Here is a 21,546-nt window from a genome sequence, read left to right on the forward strand (position 1 = left end):
AGTTACATGGTCTGTTCACCTCTAGAAGAATCTCTTGTTAGCAACTCTGGAAATACCCGATCATACGGCCCTGGACTAGACTGCATTGGCCTGACCCTGTCTTGGAAGCTGAGCCTTGTTTCCTAAGCAGATGCCAGTAATCTCCATCTACTGTGTGTCACCCCCGGGTAAGGCTCTGTCATGTGCATGACAACAGTGGTTCCAAAACATGCTTCCTTCTACAAGGGAATAGTGAAGTCACATATTTGGATCTCTGGTGCCTGCTCTACCACCATACCATGCCTCCCTCTGCAAGGGAACAGTGAAATCATCTATTTGGACCTCTGGTGCCTACTCTACTAAGAGCTGGTATTCATTACCACCAAGGTGGGGCTCTGCAGCTTCAGGAAAAAAGAAACATTCGAAAGCTGCTACATTCTCTCACACTCAGTGTTTAGAAGACATGGAAACTCTAAGAAGTCAGGAACCTGTTTGAGACCACATGAGTAGACGTTAAATATCATGTACAAGAGATGATTTTCAATATTCTCATCAAAAAGAAATATAGGGCACGGAGGGGGATGGCTCAATGGATAGAGCATTTGCCCCACAAGCATAAAGATAAAAGTTCATATCCTCAGAACTCATGGAAAAGCCAGGCAAGAATGGAGGCCATCTGCAACCCTAATCTTTGGGAGGGAGAAATAGAGAGAGATCCCCAGGGCCAGCCACAATTGGTAAGTCATAAGGTTCAGAGAGAGAGTGATCAAGAAAGACACCTGATATCAAGGTGTCTTTTGACATGATGACATTTCAGCCTCCACATGTGAATGCAAGAAAACATGCATGTACACAGAGAGCATTATATGCACCTACACATGCAAAGAAAAAGAAACAGTATTAGAGGAGGTGGCTATGCTAACCACCTGTGTGTGAGCACTGCAAAGCAGTCCTAATCACACTGTATCTCACAAGCATCTACTATTATTGTATCAAATACAATTGTATTATTGCATTGTATCAGGACATTTTTTTTTTTTTTTTTTTTTTTTTTGGTTTTTCGAGACAGGGTTTCCCTGTGTAGCTTTGTGCCTTTCCTGAACTCACTTGGTAGCCCAGGTAGCCAGCTGGCTTGAATCACAGAGATCCACCTGGCTCTGCCTCCCGAGTGCTGGGATTAAAGGCGTGCGCCACCACCGCCCGGCTTGTATCAGGACATTTTAAAAGATTGTTTCTCGAGCCGGGCGGTGGTGGCGCACGCCTTTAATCCCAGCACTCGGAAGGCAGAGCCAGCGGATCTTTGTGAGTTCGAGCCAGCCTGGTCTACAGAGCGAATCCAGAAAGCGAAAAGCTACACAGAGAAACCCTGTCTCGAAAAACCAAAAAAAAAAAAAAAAAAAAAAGATTGTTTCTCCACAGGAGCCATCTGGATGGTTGCACACAGTACATACGTCTCTTTCTAAGAGAAAAAAAAAGTCTCTTATTCTAACTTATTCTATTCCTATGTGTTCCAAGAAAATCTACTGATTTCACAAAAGTTAATTTAACCCCACTAATGCCCTACTCTGCCCCTGCAGTGGCCACAGAGGGAGGTGCATAATGGAACCACTGTCATCATGAACAGGCACAGAGATGACAGAATTCACTCTTAGAGAAGGCAGGAAGGGGATCACTGCCAGCCATCTCTTTAGCTACACACATAGGGTGTTTCTGGACACAGGCTTTTTTATATCACGTTTTGGTGTTTTTACTTATCCTTTGAAGATTTCATACAATGTATTTTGATCATATTCTTTCTCCTCCCTCAGCTCCTCCCAGATCCTCCCCTCATCTCTTTGATTGGGCTCCTAGAAAGAAAATGGAGACAGGAAGCAGACGGGGCTGAGAAGAGAAGAAAGAGGGAAGGGACTCTGCTCTGTAGGAAGGTCCTGCCAAGGTGGGAGATGGAGCCCAAGGAAAAGCCTGCAGGAATCAAAGCTGTGAATCAAAGATATTGGCAGTGCCTTTCTGTGACTTCATTCTGAGCCAGCAAGAGCTACACAGAACACAAAACTTCAAAAAACATCAAATTGCCCCTCTCCCATTCCCTTACCACACCCCCAGGACCAGACTCCTGAGATGGCCACTATGAGCAAAGGTTCTAGACCACATTCAATTTTAAGTTGTGTTCACATTCCTCTGTAATCTCCCTCTACTTTCACTATCTGGTCTCTCATTAAATCTCCACTTCACTTTAACAAGCCCCAAGTTCAGTCAAAACCATGAAATGAGGACCGGGTGAATATTTAGGGTAAGGCAGCCTAGAGGACACTGGATATCAGGAAGACAAAGCCTTGGGCAGGAAGGCGACAAAAGATGATATGGACATGGGAAACAGCAGTTAGGGGCAATAGGAAACAAGTGATGTGTGAGCATCTACCCTCCGAGGTGTCTTTAGAAACATGGTGAAGGATGCTAAATGATTGACATTAGAATCAGAGGTTGGAGGGGATTTTAGGGACACTCTACACTCCTGTCATTCTTAATACTGGACACTTGGTACTTACTAATAAACAAATAAATGCTCAGGAATGTTTGGTGCTAAAGGGCAGTGGCTGAGGACCACAGTGATTGACTATCCTTCTATTTACTCTGCTAACTTCCATAGCAGTATCTCAATAGTGTACCCATTCTTACTCGGGGGAGCCAGGTGGACCACACAATCATCTTCCACATAGATGGCCCAGTGCTCATAGCCAATTCGAAAAATCTCAATCAGGTCTCCAGGTCTGGGTCTTGGTTTGTCCTATGATGGGAAAAGAGAGAGAAAGAAAGAGACAGATAAACTGAACATGTCCAAGGAATTCCAGAGCCACAGCTCAGCCTGTATGTAGGTCACCTCACTATGGCCCATCATTTGACAGAAATCCAACCTGAACCCTCTTCATCAGAAGACCACAGGATATCCCCTTCCCTGACACAATATCGGGGTTGTCTGTGTTGGTGATCAGTGACTCTCAGCTCTGAATGCACCAACACATTCCCTGTGGCATGTGCCTTAACTCCTGGTAGCTCTGAATGCACCAACACATTCCCTGTGGCACACGCCTTAACTCCTGGTAGCTCTTCTCCTTGGGAGTGAGCATATTAAGCTTTTAAATTAGTGGGTGCTATAGGAGCACTGTACGAGGAAGGAGCCTGGTGCAGTTTCAAGCATAGACAAGCAGGATGTGAAAGGACCAAGCAGACACCATAATAGGCTGTCAGTCTTCTCTGAGATCAGGCCTCAATTTCAATTTCCTGAGACTTGAGCAAGCAGTTTCAGGGAGGGCCATGAACAAAAGACATAGTCCTTGTAGTAGCTCCCTTTCTGCACATACTCTAACTGCTCAAGGTTCAGTCAGTTGTTTATTGTCTGGGACCCCTTACCAACTTAGAGCTATGTGCATGGGTTAATGTGAATGTGCAAGGCCAGCCAGCCTCCATGGCAGCTCAAGGACAAAGCCTTGGGACTTTCTATGCCTGCCCAAAAATGATAAATCTAACCCCCAACCAGTAAATTACATACCCTCACCCAACAATATGACACAAAGGCTTATACCACCCTGCTTGCAGTTTTTCCCTTTAAAAACCCCTCATTCTGGGAGCTCAGGGCCATCCTGCTCCACCTGCTGTGTTGGAGTGTTGGACAGGGGCCAAGCCCGGGCTTGCTTGTTATCCATAAACCCATGTGTTTTGCATCGGATGTGGGCTCTTTGGTGGTCTTGCTCGGGGGTCTTGTGACGAAGGCATAACAGATGCTGGTCACTACTGAGGTAAAGCTCTGCCTTGGCTCAGAATCCTCAGCACTATCCACTTTGCAGTCCTGGCCTGGGGAAGACCTCGCTGGGGCAAGCCTGACATCATGACCAGCGTCTAAAGGTTTGCCACCTTTACTGACAGCCTGACTCCCTTTGCAAGTCCCCTGGGTGGTTCACCTGCAGCCACACTAGTGGCACACCAGCTGAAACACCAGGGAACCTGTTATCAGATAACTTCAACCACATCTGCCCAACAAAGTCCGAACCTCTTCCAAGTGTGTCCTTCCCTGAGTACTTCCCTCAACCCTGGGAGGCCCCACATCCCTCACACTTTGCAGACAAGACTTTTATCACAGTTTCATAATACTAAAAACTCCTCCAGTTCAACCTACTGTATGGTTCCTGCCTCCTGACTGGACCCAGAATGTTGATTCACTGTCTCTCAAAGAGGAGAAAGAATGTTCACCCGACAAGATCTGTGTGTGTGGGCCTTTCTCTGCCCAGCCATATCACTTCCTGCCTCAGCCTTCCCAGTGCTGGGATTAAAGGTGTGTGTGCTTCCCAAATACTGGGAACAAAGGCATGAGATCCCAAGTGCTGGGATTAGAGGTGTGTGCCACCACTGTCTGGCCTCTGTGTTTAATCTAGTGGCTGCCTTTGCCCTCTGATCCTCAGGCAAATTTTACTTGTTAAGAGTACACACAAAATACCACCACAGGAGCCAAGCGGAGTTGTGAATGTATGAGTGTGCATAAATGTATTTGTGTGAGTTTGTGTGTGAGAGTGTACGTAAATGTGTATGAGAAAGGGAGCATGTGTGTATAAGAGAGAGAAATATGTGTGATATTTTATTTGTGCTGAAATGTGGTAATATTTTATTTGTGCTTTAATAATTACAGTTTGCCTGGAGATCAGAGGAAATAGGAAGTTTTAAGTAAGTAAAGCCATTTTAAGCAAATATAGAAGTCATGCAGTGGTAGCACACACCCTTAATTCTATCACTTGGCAGGCAGGATCTCTGTGTGTTCAAGGCCACACTAGGGAACAGAGCCAAGCATGGTGACACACACCTTTAATTCCAGTACCAGCCATAGAGTTCTGGAGGCCTGTACAGACAGGAAGTAACAGAGCTGGCCAGGAAGAGGAAGTGATGTAGCTAGACAGAGAGCAAATCAGATGGCAGAACAGCAAGGCATACAAGCCTGGGTAGACAGGAAGTCGCTCTCTTTTTGGAAGCTGCAGAGTTGGTAAGGTGAGGTTAGCTCGTGGTTTGTCCTTTTCTTCTGATCTTTCCCTCAGGCTTCAACCCAAATTTCTGGCTTCATGTATTTTATTTATTAAGACCGTTTAAAAATTCGTCTACATGTATGTGTTTCAGGAAGAGAATGAAAAGATCCATGAAGAGTAAGAACAACATTACAAATATGAGGAGCAGGCAGGAGGCGGTGGCTCATGCCTTTAATTCTAGCATTCAGAAGGCAGAAACAGGCAAGTCTCTGAGTTTGGGGCCAGCCTGGTCTACAGAGCTAGTTCCAGGACAGCCAAGGCTACACAGAGAAACCCCATCTGAGTAAGTGGCTCCAGTGTCCAGGATTAAAATATGAGGAGCATCCGGGTGATTAAAAATTCTTTATTGGTAGTCGGTGAAGTGGTTCATCAGGTAAAGGTACTCATTCCCAAGCCATATGACCTGAGCTCAAGCTCCAGGACCCAGATGGTGAAGGAAAGAACAAACTCCTGACAAGTCTGTCCTCTGGTCTTCACATATGCACTGCAGCATACAGACACACATGCATGCACATATGCACATGCACACATACACACACACATACACATGGACATACACTAAATAAACTTAATTTAAAAATAATACAAGCTGGGTGTGGTGATACACGTCTTGAATCCCAGCATTCAGGAAGCAAAGGCAAGTGGATCCCTATGAGTTCAGGCCATCCTGGTCTATATAGTGCAGTGGTTCTCAACCTGTGGGTGGTAACCCGTTGGGGATTGAATGACCCTTTCACAGGGGTTGCCTAAGACCATCTGCATATCAGATATTTACATTTCAATTCATAACCATGGCAAAATTAAAGTTATGAAATAAAAATAATTTCATGGTTGGGGTCACCACAACATGAGGAACTATATTAAGGGGTTGAAGCACTAGGAAACTTAAAAACTACTGACAGAGTGAGTTCCAGAATAGCCAGGGCTACATAGAGAGACTCTGTCTCAAAATGACAGAAAATCATTAATAATAGAAATAATAAAAATGTGTAATGGTCACTTGACTCACACCAACTACTGCTATGCGAGGCAATAGGGATGCAAGTCAGTCTGAAACAATCCATAGTAGTGGAGACAGAGAAATATTAAGGATGTTCACTGGTGTGCCTGAGGGAATGTGCATATGAAGGCATAGTCCAATTGGGCAGATGAGTGAATATGAGTGTGTGTGTGTGTGTGTGTGTGTGTGTGTGTGTGTGTGTGTGCAAGAAACCTGCTGAAATTAAATATCTGTGGTTCTGTAAGAAAAAAATTCAAATGTACTCACCTAACACACATGTACTCCAATGTGTACCCAATAAGCTTCCCCAATAATTGATTTCCTGCAATCATCAAAATTCCTTTCTTCTTCCTCGTCCAGTAAGGAGTTCTTTAACATGAGATTTCTAATCTAAGCTCTTTTTCCTGGACCGTCTTCTTATCCCCTGGGAGTGGTGCTGGGAGAGGCTTTGCTCACTGCTGCCCAGACTAGGAAGTCAGAGTCGAGAGAGGTGTGAGCTACCCCATGCTCCCATCCACCTTGCACCACTGCTCCTTATCACAAATAAACAAGTTTCTCAGCCATTTGTTTACCAGAGCAAGCATTCAGACAGACAGACAGACCTCATCTGGAAAGACGGCTCAGCAGTTAGTGTTGGAATTCTACCCTTACCCCGCCCCCCCCACTCTTTCTGCTCCGTCTCTTCTCCACCATCTTGCCCTCTCGCCGCACATGCTCCTGTCCCAGGCCTGGTTCTTCTTCTTCCCTTCCCCCCTTTCCTCCTAATAAAGCTCTCTGACCTTTCCACGAGGTAACCAGTGCCACCACCAGCGCCACTTATCATTCATGTCACTGGCGCCACAACTCGGACGGGCTCTTCTGCTGCTCGGCACTGCTGAGCACCGGAAACCTATACTGCCGTTCGTTGGACCTGTGACTGCCCACTCCACATTTTTTGTTTGCCCAGCCACGGGACCGCTCCACACACACCACACATGCCACCAAGATTGGTGAGTCCCCCGCCATTTCAGGCTCTCACCTTAACTCATTCTCAAGCCGCCCTGAGAAGCACAGACCGGTCTGAAAGCAGGCTAGGATACTTGCAAATAAGTTTAGGGATCACAGTAGTCAGGATGGCTCTTTAGCCAGAGATCAGTTTATAGCCCGCCTCCTGGTGGGTCTTCCTAAAGCTGTTCTCAAGCCAGCAGACATCAAAAAAAAATTCAAGACACAGAATAAAATCCATCTCTTGTCTCCCAGAGCTTAAGCATCTGGAGAGCAAAGCTCCTGACCCCAGAGGCAGAAGTGTCAGCTGTGGCATTTAAGGTGTACTAGGGGAGAGATGAAAAAGCCCGAGAACAGAATTGCCAAATGCTGACACACGCTGTCCGACTGGCTCCTGAAAGCCACTGGGTCTCTGTTTTAAGTGCAGGAAAAAAAAAAAAGTTATGTGGGCTAGTGCGTGCCCTGCCAGGCCATCAACTGAGCCTTGTTCAAAGTGCCACCTAGAGAGAAAACTGGTCAGCTGACTGCACCCAGGCACCGAGGGGCATGGGAGCATCAAACTAAGACCTCCAGCAGACCTCTAGGCTTGGCCACAGGCTCGCTCGCAGGGAACCCAGAACACAGCATAGAAGCGGTCTATTTCTTTCCTCCTGGACACCGGAGCCACTTACTCAGTCCTGGGGTCCCACCTCTCCTCATTTCCCTATTGTCGGGGTAGGGAGGACAGCCTTACCCACCTCACCAGACTTAATTGAACTTTCAGGGTTACTTGATGGGAAAAGATTTTCCAGCTAAGATAGGAGCTTTCAGTTCATTGCTCCCTCCATGTGCCTCACTCCAGACCTGTCACAGTGCTTCTCCTCCTCATGCACCACAAGCTTTTCTCTTCCTGGTTCCCTCTCCTAATTAACTGCTCAGTTAATTGTTACAGGACTGAATTGTTACAGAGCTGGAGTCCAGGGATCATCAAGTAAGAAACTGTAACAGTTAAAAGGTATTTACACCCTCAGACCCAAAAGCATCTGGGCTCTGCAAAAACAGACTTTAATATCACCATCTATTACTGTTAAATGCTCTCAACAATTGATCACCTGTGTCTCCTGGTTGCTAAACTAGTAAAGGAAACAGGTGCTTAAAATAATCTGTCTCTGATAAAGCTTATCTCAGGTTAAAAAATTAAAAACATGTTCCAATCTCTCTGTCTCTCTCATTAACACTAACCAGTACAAGCAGAGTACCAAACACTACAATGGTCATCAGCCCAAGACTTTAATTTTCTCATGGCTGCTTCTTAATATGTTCAAAATTTTTGCAAGCTCCAGAAACCAGCTTGAATCCATCTGGACAGGTCAGATCTGCTTCAGATAAGTGCAACCCAAATTCCTGGTCCCGGGACTCCCCTTCCCTCACCCTGGGACCTCCCTGAAGGTAATTTTTTTTTTCTCTAAGCTTTTCTCTGTCTCACCAGAATCCTGTCAGACACAAAGCAGCCAGAGTGCCAAGCCAAGAGCGATGAACGGCTCCAGGACAGCAGGACAGCCCACCATCCCAGGATGCCTGTTTACCTCAGAAGCCCCCTTCCCTATCCCACTAAAGCCAACCGACGCCTGCCAAGTCAGCTGGAAGCAGTTTTTCCAGGAGAAACAACGCCCCTATTCCTGTTCACTCATTTTTTTATAATAAGCAAAAAGTCTGGAATGTTAGAATTCTGCCCTTACCCCACCCCCTACCCCCCTCTGTTCTGCTCTCTCTCCCTCTCACTGCACATGCTCCTTTCCCAGGCCTGGTTCTTCTTCCCCACCCCCACTCCCACCCCCCTTCCTCCTAATAAAGCTCTCTGCTACCAAGTAGCGTGGCCAGGGCTCGTGACCTTTCCACGAGGTAGCCAGTGCCGCCACCAGCACCTCTTATCATTCATTTCAGTTAGGAGTGCTTACTGCTCTTGCAGAAGACCTGGATTTGGGTCCCAGCCCCCACATCAGGTTACCCACAACTGCAGCCCCCATCCCAGGGCATCTGACACTTCTGCAGACAGGTAGTCTCATCTGTCCCTCTGCCCAGTCCGTTTCCTGCCCCTCAGGCTAGGTCTTATCCTCCCACTCAGTCAGTCCCAACTTCCACGGTCCCGTATGTGTATTTCATTGCCCTCATCTCCCTTAAGATCACACACACACACACACACACACACACACACACACACACACACACTTTTAATCTAGGTTTCACACATGAGAGGAAACATGGTATGGAATTCATCTAAGTCTGGCTTATTTCACTTCACATAATGATTTTCAGTTACATCCATTTTCCCTTTTCTGGATTCTGATTCTCCTCCTCAACTATGGCTATAGGTTATTATTGATTGTTTAGTGGCCCACAGAGACCATTACTGTATCTACTTAAGATTTCGTCTCCCCAACCTCGTGTTTCTATTAAGCCTGGCTCTGGGATCAGCTTCATCCAATGGCCCCACCCATGACTGAGGATCAGCCACACCTTAAGTTGGTAAAGCTTTGTCTTTTATGGATGGGTTTCTGCGTGACTTGGAGAATTCACTCAGAGTTCCAGAAGTGCTTAAGTCTGTGTCAACTTCTGCTCTCTGTACTCACAAGCCCTAGTGTTCACTCAGTAGTAACAGACTCACCAGGGTCCCTGGGTCCCTCCCGAACGTATGTGCCAGCCTTACACACACCTTCCAGTGAAGCTGAGGTGTGTGCCCTTCTCAAGGTCCTCTTCAGCTACTTCTCACAGCACATTTCTGGCTGGCCAGTTGGGCTACTGCTTATCCCAGTCAGTATTGTAACCTTGGGCCATGCTTCCCTGCCACTGAAATAGCAATTGCCTTCAGCAACATCACTGGGGATGGAATCATCCACATTGTGCTCCAAATAAATTCACTCCCTCTGCCATGGTCCACAGCCCCTCTAGTGAGCCCCAGCCAGCCAGGGCACTCTGAAACACAACATACTTCTACCGTCCTTTCAGAGGGTCTGAGATCCAGACTCCATCTTGAATTTCAGTATTTCTCAATGTGAGAGGTGGAGAGATGGCTTAGCAGATAAGAGCACTTACTGCTCTTTCAAAGGTCCCAGGTTCAGTTCCTAGCATCTACATGGTGGCCTACAACTGTCTATAACTCCAGTACCCTCTTCTGGCATCCCTGGGCATGAGGCACTTTTCGAGGGCACCAGGCACACACATGATGCACAGACATACATGTAGACAAACAAGCATATACATTAAATCTTTAAAAAAAAATACTTCCTTCACAGGGCTAGAGAGATGGCTCAGTGGTTAAGAACATTTGTTCTTACAGAGGACCCAGGTTCAATTCCCAGCACCCACACAGATACTCACAACCATCCATAACTCTAGTTTCAGGGGATCCAGTGCCCTCTCCTGACCTCCTCGAGTAGCAGGTAGACAAGCAGACAAAACAACAATACACATAAAATAAAATCAATGAAATGTTTTTAAAATTAAAAAGAAATACCCCGCAGTGTGTTGCACGCTTTCGGTCAGATTTTCAGACCCCATGCTCTCTGGGCAGTTCCTCCCAGTTTTATGTTGGCTTTTCGGAAAGAGGATGTGCTCAGACCTGCGCATCTGTCCCACGAACCTTGCTCACTGGAGGAATTTTTTTTTTTTTTTTTTTTTTTTTTTTTTTTTTTTTTTTTTTTTTGCTAGACACAAGGCACACAGTCTACATACACCACAATCCTTCACTGAAGAACCTGGAGCTGAGGGATACAAAGAGTGTCCAAGTTCTAACAGGGCCTGAAGGGGAAATGCCATGACAAGTGACTGGCCACTAGAGGGCGGCCCAAACCAGGCTTCATATCCAGAAAGCAGACTCCTATTGTAAAATTAAAATGGATTTCAATGTCTCCCTCAAATCCCTCCCCTCCGAGCTCAGGGACCCTCGTGAAAGAGGAGGAGGGAAGCATGTAAGAGCCAGAGGGTATGGAGGACACCAGAAAAACAAGGTTCTCTAAATCAACTGAGCGAAGATCCTATGAACTCACAGAGACTGAAGCAGCATGCGCAGGGCCGACACAGGCCTGCACTTGGTCCTCTGGGCATGTGTGCGTGTGTATTTTGATTAATTAAATTTGTTTTCATCTATTTTACATACTGACCACAGTTTCTCCTCCTCTCCTCCTGTTTTTCCACCCCCACCCTGTTACCCCGCCCATCCACTTCTCCATTTCCATTGAGAAAGGGGCAGGCCTCCCATGGGCATCAACGAAGCATGCCACATCAAGTTGAGGCAGGACCAAGCTCTTCCCCTGCATCAAGGCTGGGCGAGGCAACCCAGCATGGGGAACAGGTTCTTCCTCTATGTAAATATTATAGCTTTCAGTTTAGTATTTTCATGGGACTCCTGGGTGTGTGAAAGAGTGGATCTCTGCTTCATTGCCTTCTCTAGATTTTTTTCCTTCTGTTGGTCTGCCTTGTCCAACTTTTGATGTGATGGGTTGGGGGGGGTTATCTTACTATATTTTATTTTGTTAGGTTTTGATATTATCTCTTAGAAGCCTGTTCTTTTCTAATGAGAAACCAAAAGGAAGTTGATCCAGGTGGGAGGGAAGGTGGGAAGGACTGGGAGGAGTAGAGGGGGGAAACTGTAATCAGGATAAAGTATATGAGAAAAGAATCTATTTTGGATAAAAGGGGGAAATTTTTAAAAGAAAAGATCCCATAAAAAAATAATTTCAAGATCCATAACCTCTCCTTAAGTCCAATTACAGAGTTGTTGGTGACCTCCAAAGTACGCATGTCACCATTACGCCCTTAGGATTATCATGCCATGCACATTACTGTGGCTCCTGGGCGCGATAGCTGGGCAGGACTGTTGGTTGCTTCCCTCATTCAAAAGCTTATATGGTGCCTTCTGGTACTATGAAAGGCAGTCCTTTTCAGGGAGGAGGCTTTCAAGTCAGATCTTGAATGCAAACCTACAACTGCCACTTTGCTAAACCAGTATAATCACTAACCACATCCTAAGTACAATTATACCCACAGATAAGCGTTCTCATCCCTCATCGAGGAAATTTATCTTTCAACAGAAGGAGACCACAATAGAAAACCACAACTGATCACAATGTAGAGTTGTAGAGCCTAGTCCCAAAAGACACAACTACAACACAGAACCGAATGCTCAGAATCATCAAGTCTCACCAACATGGCTGCTTAAACATGACCTGAACAAGGAGGGCACCAACAGACAAACTAATGTGGAAGGGAAAAAAGCCTGGAGACCTCAATCCAAGGAACTATAGGCAACTAAGGAATGCTGAGATAGGGAGAAATCATCTCCCCAGGGGAGAGCAGATGGAGAATTCGTTATCCAATCGCCAATGGTCGCCCTGAAAACATATACATACAAGTAACATTATACAGACTAAGCCGGTTGTATTTATATATTTATGAATGAATATACACATCTATATAACAACAATTAAAGAAAAAGAGCTATGAGTTTGAAAGAGAGCAGGAGGGGGTACATGGTAGGGCTTAATGGAGGGAAGAGAAGGAGGAAATGATGTAATTATATTATAATCTCAAAAATAAAAAATATAATAAACACACACACACACAAGTGGATTTCATTTTCCTTGGCTCTAGGACCAGAAAGAGAGACAGATGGATATAGCCCCTTCCTAAAGCCCCGGAGGGAGTAGTGTATGAAGAGAATGAGAGCTAAGGGCTGTGAGTATAGCACATAAGAGATGGTCCAGAAGAAGATGGGGAGGCCCAGAGAGCTGCAAAGAGCAAGTGAGAAGGCAAGAACAGAGGGAGCTCCCTCACTTTTAAAGACTAGTGAAAAGGGACAAGTGACAAATTAGTAAGATTCTCTTTGTGACTCAGTATTAACAAGACCATTTTCACACAAATGCCTGTCTTAATAAATGACAAAAGGATTAGACAGCAGTATTTCTTTTAATTTATGTGTATGTGTGTATACCTACTTAACTGTATGTACACCATGTGTGTGCAGTGCCTGCAGAGGCCAGAAGAGGGACTTGGGTCTCCTGGAACCAGAATGTTACAGGCAGTTGTGAACCACCTAATATGAGTTCTGGAAAATGAACCTGGGTCCTCTACAAGAGCAAGTGCTCTTAACCACTGAGCCACCTTTCCAGCCCAGACAATAGTATTTTTAAATGTCAGTAAGGAAGTCTAGATTTCTGATATTTTTATATTCATCTTTAAAAAATCAACACAAGTTCAAAACTTTCATATACTGATGCAGGTAAAAAGTTGAATTGCTTTTAATCCTATACAGGCTATTAATTCGTTTTTCCCTTTGCACATATATAAGAAGGAGAATATTGGTGAAATTATTAAGGTCATTCCACGTAGTTAAGAGGGAGGTTTATTTTGTGGGGTAACTTACAAGTGAAGGGATAGGTAACAGGGTCTGGGAAAGGTGTAGCACAGTCTGGTGGTGTTCTCTGGAGAACTCTGCTCGGTCTACCTCCAGCATCCAGGGTCCAGGAACCAAGCGAGCCAGCCCAACCAGATCTCGGGTCTTCAGGGTCCTCCCTTGGCCCCACCTTGTAGGCATGACAGTTACCGAAGCCTCAATGAGGGTTGGAACTTCCAGATCAAAGCTGGAATGGCTACCCCCTACAGAACTTATTGAATGTAATGTACTTGATGGGAGGTCAACGTAATTAACCTCTGCTGTCTCTGGCACCAATCAGGGTGGGAAGGCTGACGACAGTGGTATGGGGCAAGTTTTTCTGAGTCTGTCCCCAGCACCTCCCCAGAGAAGCTACTGCATCATCTCTGAATGACCCACTGACTCTGTCACTGTACCCAAGCACAGACATGAGGACCTGAGAGTCCTGCTCCATGACACTCCCCTGTGTCTAGACTATTGAGCCAGTGGATGCCATAGACTCTCTCTAGGAACCCACTTCCCTGCCAACAAAAGCACCACGACTTCCCAGGCAACCTGGCTGTTTCCTTCCCATTAGGGACACACCACCACTGCAGCAAGCAGTAAGATCCTGGTTGACCTTTCCTAGAACAGATGCCCAGATGACAGCAGCACAGTGCACATCAGCCAAGTCTACACCAGAAAACAAGCTAATGAACTCCCACTTCAAGCACCAAGGACGTTGAACGAGCCTTGTGGTCCAGGAAACAGGGAGTCAGGAAAGAGAAGAGAAAACCTGAAAACGTTAAGCACTGACTTAAAGAGCTGGAGAAATGGATTAGTGGTTCAGCGTACTCCCTATCCTTCCAGAGGACCCAGAGGACCCAGGTTCCTAGCATTTCATGGCAGCCTACAACTACCTACAGCTCTTCTGGCCTCCACAGGCACTGCATTGCGTGGTGCACATATACGCTTGCAGGTAAAACCCTCGTGCTCATTAAACAAGTAAGTTTTCTTGAGTTTGGGGGAGATGTTTCCATTTGTAACTTTGTCACTGGGCAGTCCTAGTAAAGTAGAAAACTAAATGGCATTCACACAGACTTGAGAGTCATCTGGAGTTATTCACGCTAAATGTAAGGTCCCATCATTCCCTCTCCTTAACTCTCTCATTCCCAGCTTTCTGTGAACAGTAGGAACCTATATGTCCCCTCCCAGCGGGCTCCAACCCCAGCCAACACTCCAGTGTTCAGTTTCTTGGTACCTTTCACTGACTTTCCCTGACTCCACCCCACTCAGGAATACATTGTGAGTCAACCCCCTTCAGCCATCTGCTGTCTATTTCCTTTGCATAGGATGCCACCCAGATTTGGTCCTTCTCCCAGGCACCCAAAGAGAAAAACCAGTCTTTTGTAAGGTGCCCAGATTCTAAAAGTGTCACAAATCAAGTAGACACAGAGCATGGAAGTAGGTGGAAAGTTTGTTCCCGCCTGGGGCAGGCGCCAGGCGGCAAGAGCAAGGCCACAAAGCAGGAGTGTCACTTCCAACTTTAGAACCAAATGCCAGGCCCTGGTCAGTTTTTAAAGTTACTGACTCTTTAGTGGTATGTGACCAGACACCAGAGCAGTCGTGGGGGCTAGGAGAAGAAAATGTGGACTGAGAGAGGAAGCTTCCAAAAGAGAGGGGCAGAGAGATGGGGGAGGGAGAGAAGGAGGGAGAGAGAGGGAGAGACAGAGAGAGACAGAGACAGAGACAGAGACAGAGGGGAGCTGCACCTGTGTTATAGAGTCTACAAGGCCAAATGAGGAAACTTCATGGAGTGCTAAGATGTTGTAAACCAGAGCCAACTTATCTTGGGATATTTTCAGTCCCTTTGAAAGCTATCCACTGCCTACCCCTGTGTCTGACCTAACATCCTTTTATCAAATCCTCACAATGGACTCTTAACAGAACTGGCTTTCCCCGGTCCCAACGCTGAGACTGTCACCTAAAGCCTGCGGCAGAGAGCTCCCAGCATTGCTCTAGCTGCTTGCCCGTGGGCCCTGCCGCCAGCTGGTGAGTTTATTCTTTTCTTCGTTTGGCAACTAATAAAATCTCATGTAAGCACTTGCACAGCAGAACACAGTACTTGGGAACCTGACTCTGTGTTTCCATACCAGGATCTCACACACCTGACTCCCAAAAGGAACTCTTATTCCTTCTGGAGCAAAACCTTTGCACGTGTATTGATGGGAATGATGGGAACACACGCCACACTCTACCCCGTACCAAGGTGACATCTCAGTAATTAAACCTGGAGCCTGAAGTATTGACAGGACACAAAAGAATTTGCATATGAAAAGTTCCCTGTTGTCTTCACTTTACCTTCTATAATTTCAATTACCTATAGTCATCCACTGTGCTCCAAAAATATTAACTGGGGGGAAAAAATGCCAGAAATGAACAATTCCTAAATCTTGTATTTCTTGCCATTCTGAGGAGTATGATTAAATCTTGTACCTTCTTGTTCTACCCCACCTGGGACACAAGTCATCCTTGCTCACATATCCAAGGTGTATATGCTGCCCTCCTGTTAGTAACCTGGTAGGAAAAAAGCATAAACAGGAACTTCTGTACAGTGGCTAGCAGTGACAGAGTCCCTGAAACAAGACAGTGCACCTGTGTATACATGCAAACATGTATGCCACACACATATACACAAAAAGAGCCCAGAGCTGCCCAGCTCCTGTGATGAGTCCTCCATGGCTCTTATCTAATAGCAGTCATGAAAAACTTTTGCAATCCCATTGACAGATCGATACAGCACACAGTAACCATCGAGCTATTCTGGGTCACATGGTCAGTCAAGAGAGATCTCTCACAAGATGCAGATTGAGATCTCAAAGGCAAGAAGAAGAAAGTTATGGGACAATCTGGAAGATCACTTCAGCAGGCGAGTGAAGGTGAAGGCCTTTCTCATACAGGAGATGGAAGGTAAGAAACTAAAGACAGGGTGGTGGGCGGACATGGCCCACAGGTTATTAAAGGCCAGGGGCTCAAGAGGGCCTTTCCCAGAGGAAAGACAACAGCACTCGTGGAAGTGCTGGTCATGAGGCTCTGGCAGAGCGATCAAGACAACAGAGCAAATTAGTTAATCACCAGGACAGGGGTCCTGGAAATGATCACAGGAGGGTTTGAGATCAAAAGCACAGTGAGGAGGGGTGGGGCCTTCGGTTTTTCAATCAAATCGTCATTTCAGCTTGAGTTTTCTCCGGTATGTTTCTCTCTCTCTACTGAATTCAGTTTTTAGGTCCTGAATTGTCTTTGTTTCATTCAGCAATATGTTTGTGTTTTCCTGGGCATCACTCGGAAGTTTATTCCTCTGTTCTTCAAGTTCACTGAGGCATTAGTGTCTTCTTTAAACTCCTTGAATTCTTTGATCGTGCTCATGATTGTTCTTTTAAACTCTGGGCCCTGGGGTTCATCTTGGTAATTCTCATGGGAGAACGTTTCTATAGGACTAGAGGATTTGGGCAAGAGAGGGCACATATTGTTTTGGCATTTTATACTGTTTGTTATGTGACCTGGGCGTGCAGGCTTCTTCTGTTGGTTGTGTGTTTGATGTAAGATTCTAGCCTGCCTCTGGTGGGTGGAAGTTTGGTTGATTTCAGATCGGGTATGAGATGTTGAGAGGTCAGTCCTTCAGACATTCAGTGCTAAGTTTTGATTGGAGGGACAGAAAAGATTCCAATTCAGTCGTAACCAAGAAAGCTTTCAGCTAGGGCAGCCTGGGCTGGTGTACAAGGTACATTAATCAAGTTAGGCCTGGGAGTGTGGGGACGATGATGTGGAAGGTGATGTTCTGGAGAGCTCACTAGGCTGGGCCAGTGCCCAGACTGCACCTAGGAATAAGACTTCAGACAGACAGACGAGGGTCTATCTCAAGGGAAGAGCTGTGTATTTGTCTGCTCAAGCTGACATGACCAAACTCCACTGACTGGATGCTTACATAGCACATGTTAACTTCCTCAGAGTTCTCCAGACTGTGGAGTCCAAAAGCAAGGTGCAACAAGGCTGTGTAAGACAAATTGCTAAACGGTCTTATTAATATTAAAAAAAAAAAAAACAGAGCCAGATATTGGGGTAAAGACAGAGATCAGAAAAGCAGAAAGAAGCCAGCCACGTTCTTACCACTAGAAATCCTCAGCCAAAAAGAGAGACCTACTTCCTGTATACCCATGCCTATATGCCTTTCTGTCCCTGCCCTCTTACTTCCTCTCTCCACCCAGCTACATCACTTCCTGTCTGTCTTACAGACCTCCAGACCTCCATGGTTAATGCTGGGATTAAAGGTGTGTACCACCATGCCTGACTCTGTTCCCAGTGTGGTCTTGAACTCATAAAGACCTGGGTGGATCTCTGCCTCCTGAATGGTAGGATTAAAGGTGTGTGCTACCGTTGCCTGACTTCTATGTTTAATATAGTGGCTGGCTTTCTCCTCTGAGCTTATCTGCTTTATTGGGATGCACAAATAAAATATCACAAGGCAAGTGTCATTCTGAGGCCCCTTCTTTCAACTGATGGTATCCACCACCTCACCTGTGCCTATGTGACTTTCCCTTTGTGCACTCTCACAGAAAACAGGGGGTGAGAGTAAAGAAAAAGTGGGCTCCCTGGGGTTTCTCTTCACAAAAACACCCACCATGGCAGCTCAGGGCCTCACATCATGACCTCGTTTAACTTTAACTATTTCCTTACTCCAGACACAAACACCCTGAGGGTTAGGACTTTAACGTGTGAATTTTGGAGGGGATACATACATCTAGACTGTAAAGAGCAGAGATATGCTATGTTTACAAGAGCAGAGAGAGGCAGTCCTGGCAATCCATGGCAAAGGCCTGAGGAAGCAAAGAACTTAGGTTCACTGAACGTGAACCTGTACAGAGTGAGCAGGGGATGAACATGGAACAGACATAGGGGAATAGGAAAAGAGAGAGAATGGGATCAGGGATAGAGGCAGAATTACACCTGTGCCCAGCAAATCTCAAGACCTCATTTCAGGAAAAGAGCTGGTTCTCCCTCCCCCCAGCAAGCATCAGTGGGGGACATGGCCTCTAGCAGCCTGCCCATGCTACAGTGGATGGGTCTACACATATGCACATACCAGCAATACTAACTGGATTCGGTGCTTTTAAAAAATGTGAATCTTGCCAAAAGACATTGTATACAAGTATTCAATTCTCAAAGATCAGAGATATATTTTTAAAAAGAAAAAGAAGCTGGTGTACCTCCCCATGCTAGGACACCAAGATGCATTTATTTCATCTTCTCTCTTGGCATTAATTCAACTCTGCTGTGTAAGTAAAGCAATAGGTTAGTCATCTTGGTCAAAGCAGCAAAACTCAGATTTAATTGATGGAGACTCTGGGAACAGAGCTTCACAATGGCCTGGCAGAGTTGAAGGACACTGGGGACAGATACACAAGCGTTCTGTCAAAGACACCTGTGGAGACACAGACTTGTGTTTAGATGAAGACAGGGCTTGAAGTGACAGGTCACAGCAAATCTTTGTCACAACTCTCTAAACACAGGAACCTGAGTGGAACTATGTATGAACATCATACCAGGCCTGCGTGGGGACCTGATGGCCATGCAGCTCATCCAACAGTTACATACGTCTGTATTTCCTTCCTGTTCTGCTAAGTGGCCTGGAAGACACCCTTCTGGGCAAAGCACCACAGAGAAGCAAGGCTTGGACCCCTTGCCATGCTGCTCAGTGCCACCTAGCCTTCCTCTACTCTGACCCCAGTTTGCTGGTCATAGGGAATTACAAGGTCCTGACATTTGCTCATGTCACCACCTGAAATTCTGGAACTCATCTTTCAAAGCACAAATCTTGCTAATTTTTTCAGGGGAATCGTACGTGTTAAAAGCAATAACCACCCTGCAGCTACAGAGGCAGCAGGAACTTTCTGCCCCATAAAACTTACTGAAAAACAAACCTGCCTTGTTAAGCACTCAACTGAGAATGTTTGCATTGTGCAATGTGAAGGTATTACGATATTCATAACTAATTCCAACTCATTCTGTTCTCTCTTAATACCGATCAGTCCCTGGAAGCATCATTTAACAGATCTCTGACACTGACAGAAATGTTTGCAATGCCCTATGAAAAGAACCTTTAAGGAGAGCCTGGAATTCTCTTTGGTTGTAACACTAGAGACACGTGCATTGGTTCTGTGAAAACGTTAGAATGGCTGACATCTCTATAACCCTAAATAATTGATCTACAGACTCAACTGACACTTTTCCGCTATGCAATGAGAAAGTAAAACTTGTGGTTGCTAGGATTATTCTCCTGCTAAAGAGATCATTTAAATGAGCAGGATCACAAGGTCCCAGTGAAAGCCAGGGGCAGCTGTCACAGCTGTGGTCTCCAGCAGGCCCTGAGCACCTCACTGAAACCACTGCTAGAGAACCAGAGAGATCACTCAGTCAGGGGGTAAAGGACATTGCCACCTAGCCTGACAACCTGAGTTTGATCCTGGAATCCACGTGGTAGAAGGAGAGAACCAACTTCTTCGAGTTGTCCTCTGGCCCCCACACAAGCCCACATCCCCATACAGAATCAATCAATGGATGAATGAATGAAATAAAATGTTTAAAATGAAGTGCATGCACTATGACCATACTTGCTTAAGTCTCTAGAAAATGCAAACTAATCTACAGCTGGCAGAAAGCAGACTGGTTGCTGCCTGGCGAGGGAGGCATGGTGGTAACAGGGAAGGGGTTACAAACAGGCTTTTTTTTTTTTTTTTTTTTTTTTTTTTTTTTTTTTTTGTTTTTCGAGACAGGGTTTCTCTATGTAGCTTTGCGCCTTTCCTGGAACTCGCTATGGAGAGCAGGCTGGCCTCAAACTCACAGAGATCCGCCTGCCTCTGCCTCCTGAGTGCTGGGATTAAAGGCGTGCGCCTCCACCGCCCGGCCCAAACAGGCATTTTTAAAAAACATGTTTGATGGACATGCTGTCTCAATTGTGGCAGGGCTTCAAAATGGTATACATGTATCTGTGAGGTCACAGACCCCCCTGCTGGCTCATGGGTGTTTTTCCCCACCCCCTTGCTGTGGGATGGTTTGTCCTGACTGTGGGCAAGGCAGGAAAACTCTAGCTACAAATGGCGCCCAACGTGTTGGCAAGAGTTTCCACCTAAAACCTGAGTAAAAAGATTCTAAAACAGAGCTAAAAACAGTTCCTAGTTGTCTCTTTCAAGTTATCGGCAGCCTGCGTGTTTGAGCTACTGGCAGGTTCCTGGCGTGTGCGCTCAACCTGCAGTATGGCAGGTTTGAGGCCTCTGCAAGTGACACATTAAGCTGTGTGGTGGATTTAGCCTTTGCTAGTACAAAACCAAAAGAGGTTTCTGAGCTACACACTTCTTGGATAAAAGCATAGACCCAAGATGGCTCCCAGAGCTGGTGGTAAACGTACCACCGCCATGTTGGGAAGCTGAAGTGGGCAGAGCCAGCAGTCACAGCGCCAGCACCATTTCAGGCTTAGAATGCTGCAGTTTAAAGCAATAGGCTCAAGGTAATATAAAAAATAAGCCACGTAAAGATGGCTACCACAAAGAGAATCTGGATTATGTTCTCTTTGATATTTGTAACTGAAGAAAAATATTTGATTGCAAAAGCTGTTGAGTTATGCCAAAATGTATATTTTAAAGGTACCTTGACTTCAAAATTTGGATATAAGGATATGTTGCTTTGGAAAGGAGGCTCTGCTTTTGTTTCCACAGAAAGCCAGAGCCTATGGATTTGTTCCAGATTAACATACATCAGGTTTGACCAGCCAAGACCCCCTGAAAGGTCTCCGATGACACCATGGCCCAGATGATCCAACATCCAGGATGGTTTGAAGGCAACTGGCTCAGACAATACAACCTCATGGACTACTCCATAATCCTAAAATTTTCTTTGTGTCCCCATAAGATACAGCGCCCCCCTCTAGCAGGAAGTAGTAAGAGAAGCTATGCCCAAATTTCCAAATTATATGTAATTTTACTATGTTAAGGTTAAAACCTTCCTTTTAAAAAAAAAAAAGAAAGAAAGAAAAGAAAAGGGGAAGTGCTGTGGGATGGTCTGTTTGTCAAATTACT

General features: G+C 45.7%; 1 protein-coding gene across 2 annotated transcripts in view; it reads right to left on the reverse strand.

Moving 5' to 3' along the window:
- Plaat5 (phospholipase A and acyltransferase 5) overlaps positions 1-21,546 on the reverse strand; it is a 29,590-nt gene that overhangs the window by 4,648 nt on the left and 3,396 nt on the right. For both annotated transcript variants that reach the window (XM_028853753.2, XM_037207587.1), the window contains exon 4: positions 2,656-2,764. In XM_028853753.2, coding sequence (XP_028709586.1) covers positions 2,656-2,764 — 109 coding nt within the window. The remainder of the gene's footprint in view (positions 1-2,655; positions 2,765-21,546) is intronic.

Source organism: Peromyscus leucopus, chromosome 1 (genome assembly GCF_004664715.2).
Source record: "Peromyscus leucopus breed LL Stock chromosome 1, UCI_PerLeu_2.1, whole genome shotgun sequence".
In the NCBI taxonomy this organism is placed as follows: domain Eukaryota; kingdom Metazoa; phylum Chordata; class Mammalia; order Rodentia; family Cricetidae; genus Peromyscus; species Peromyscus leucopus.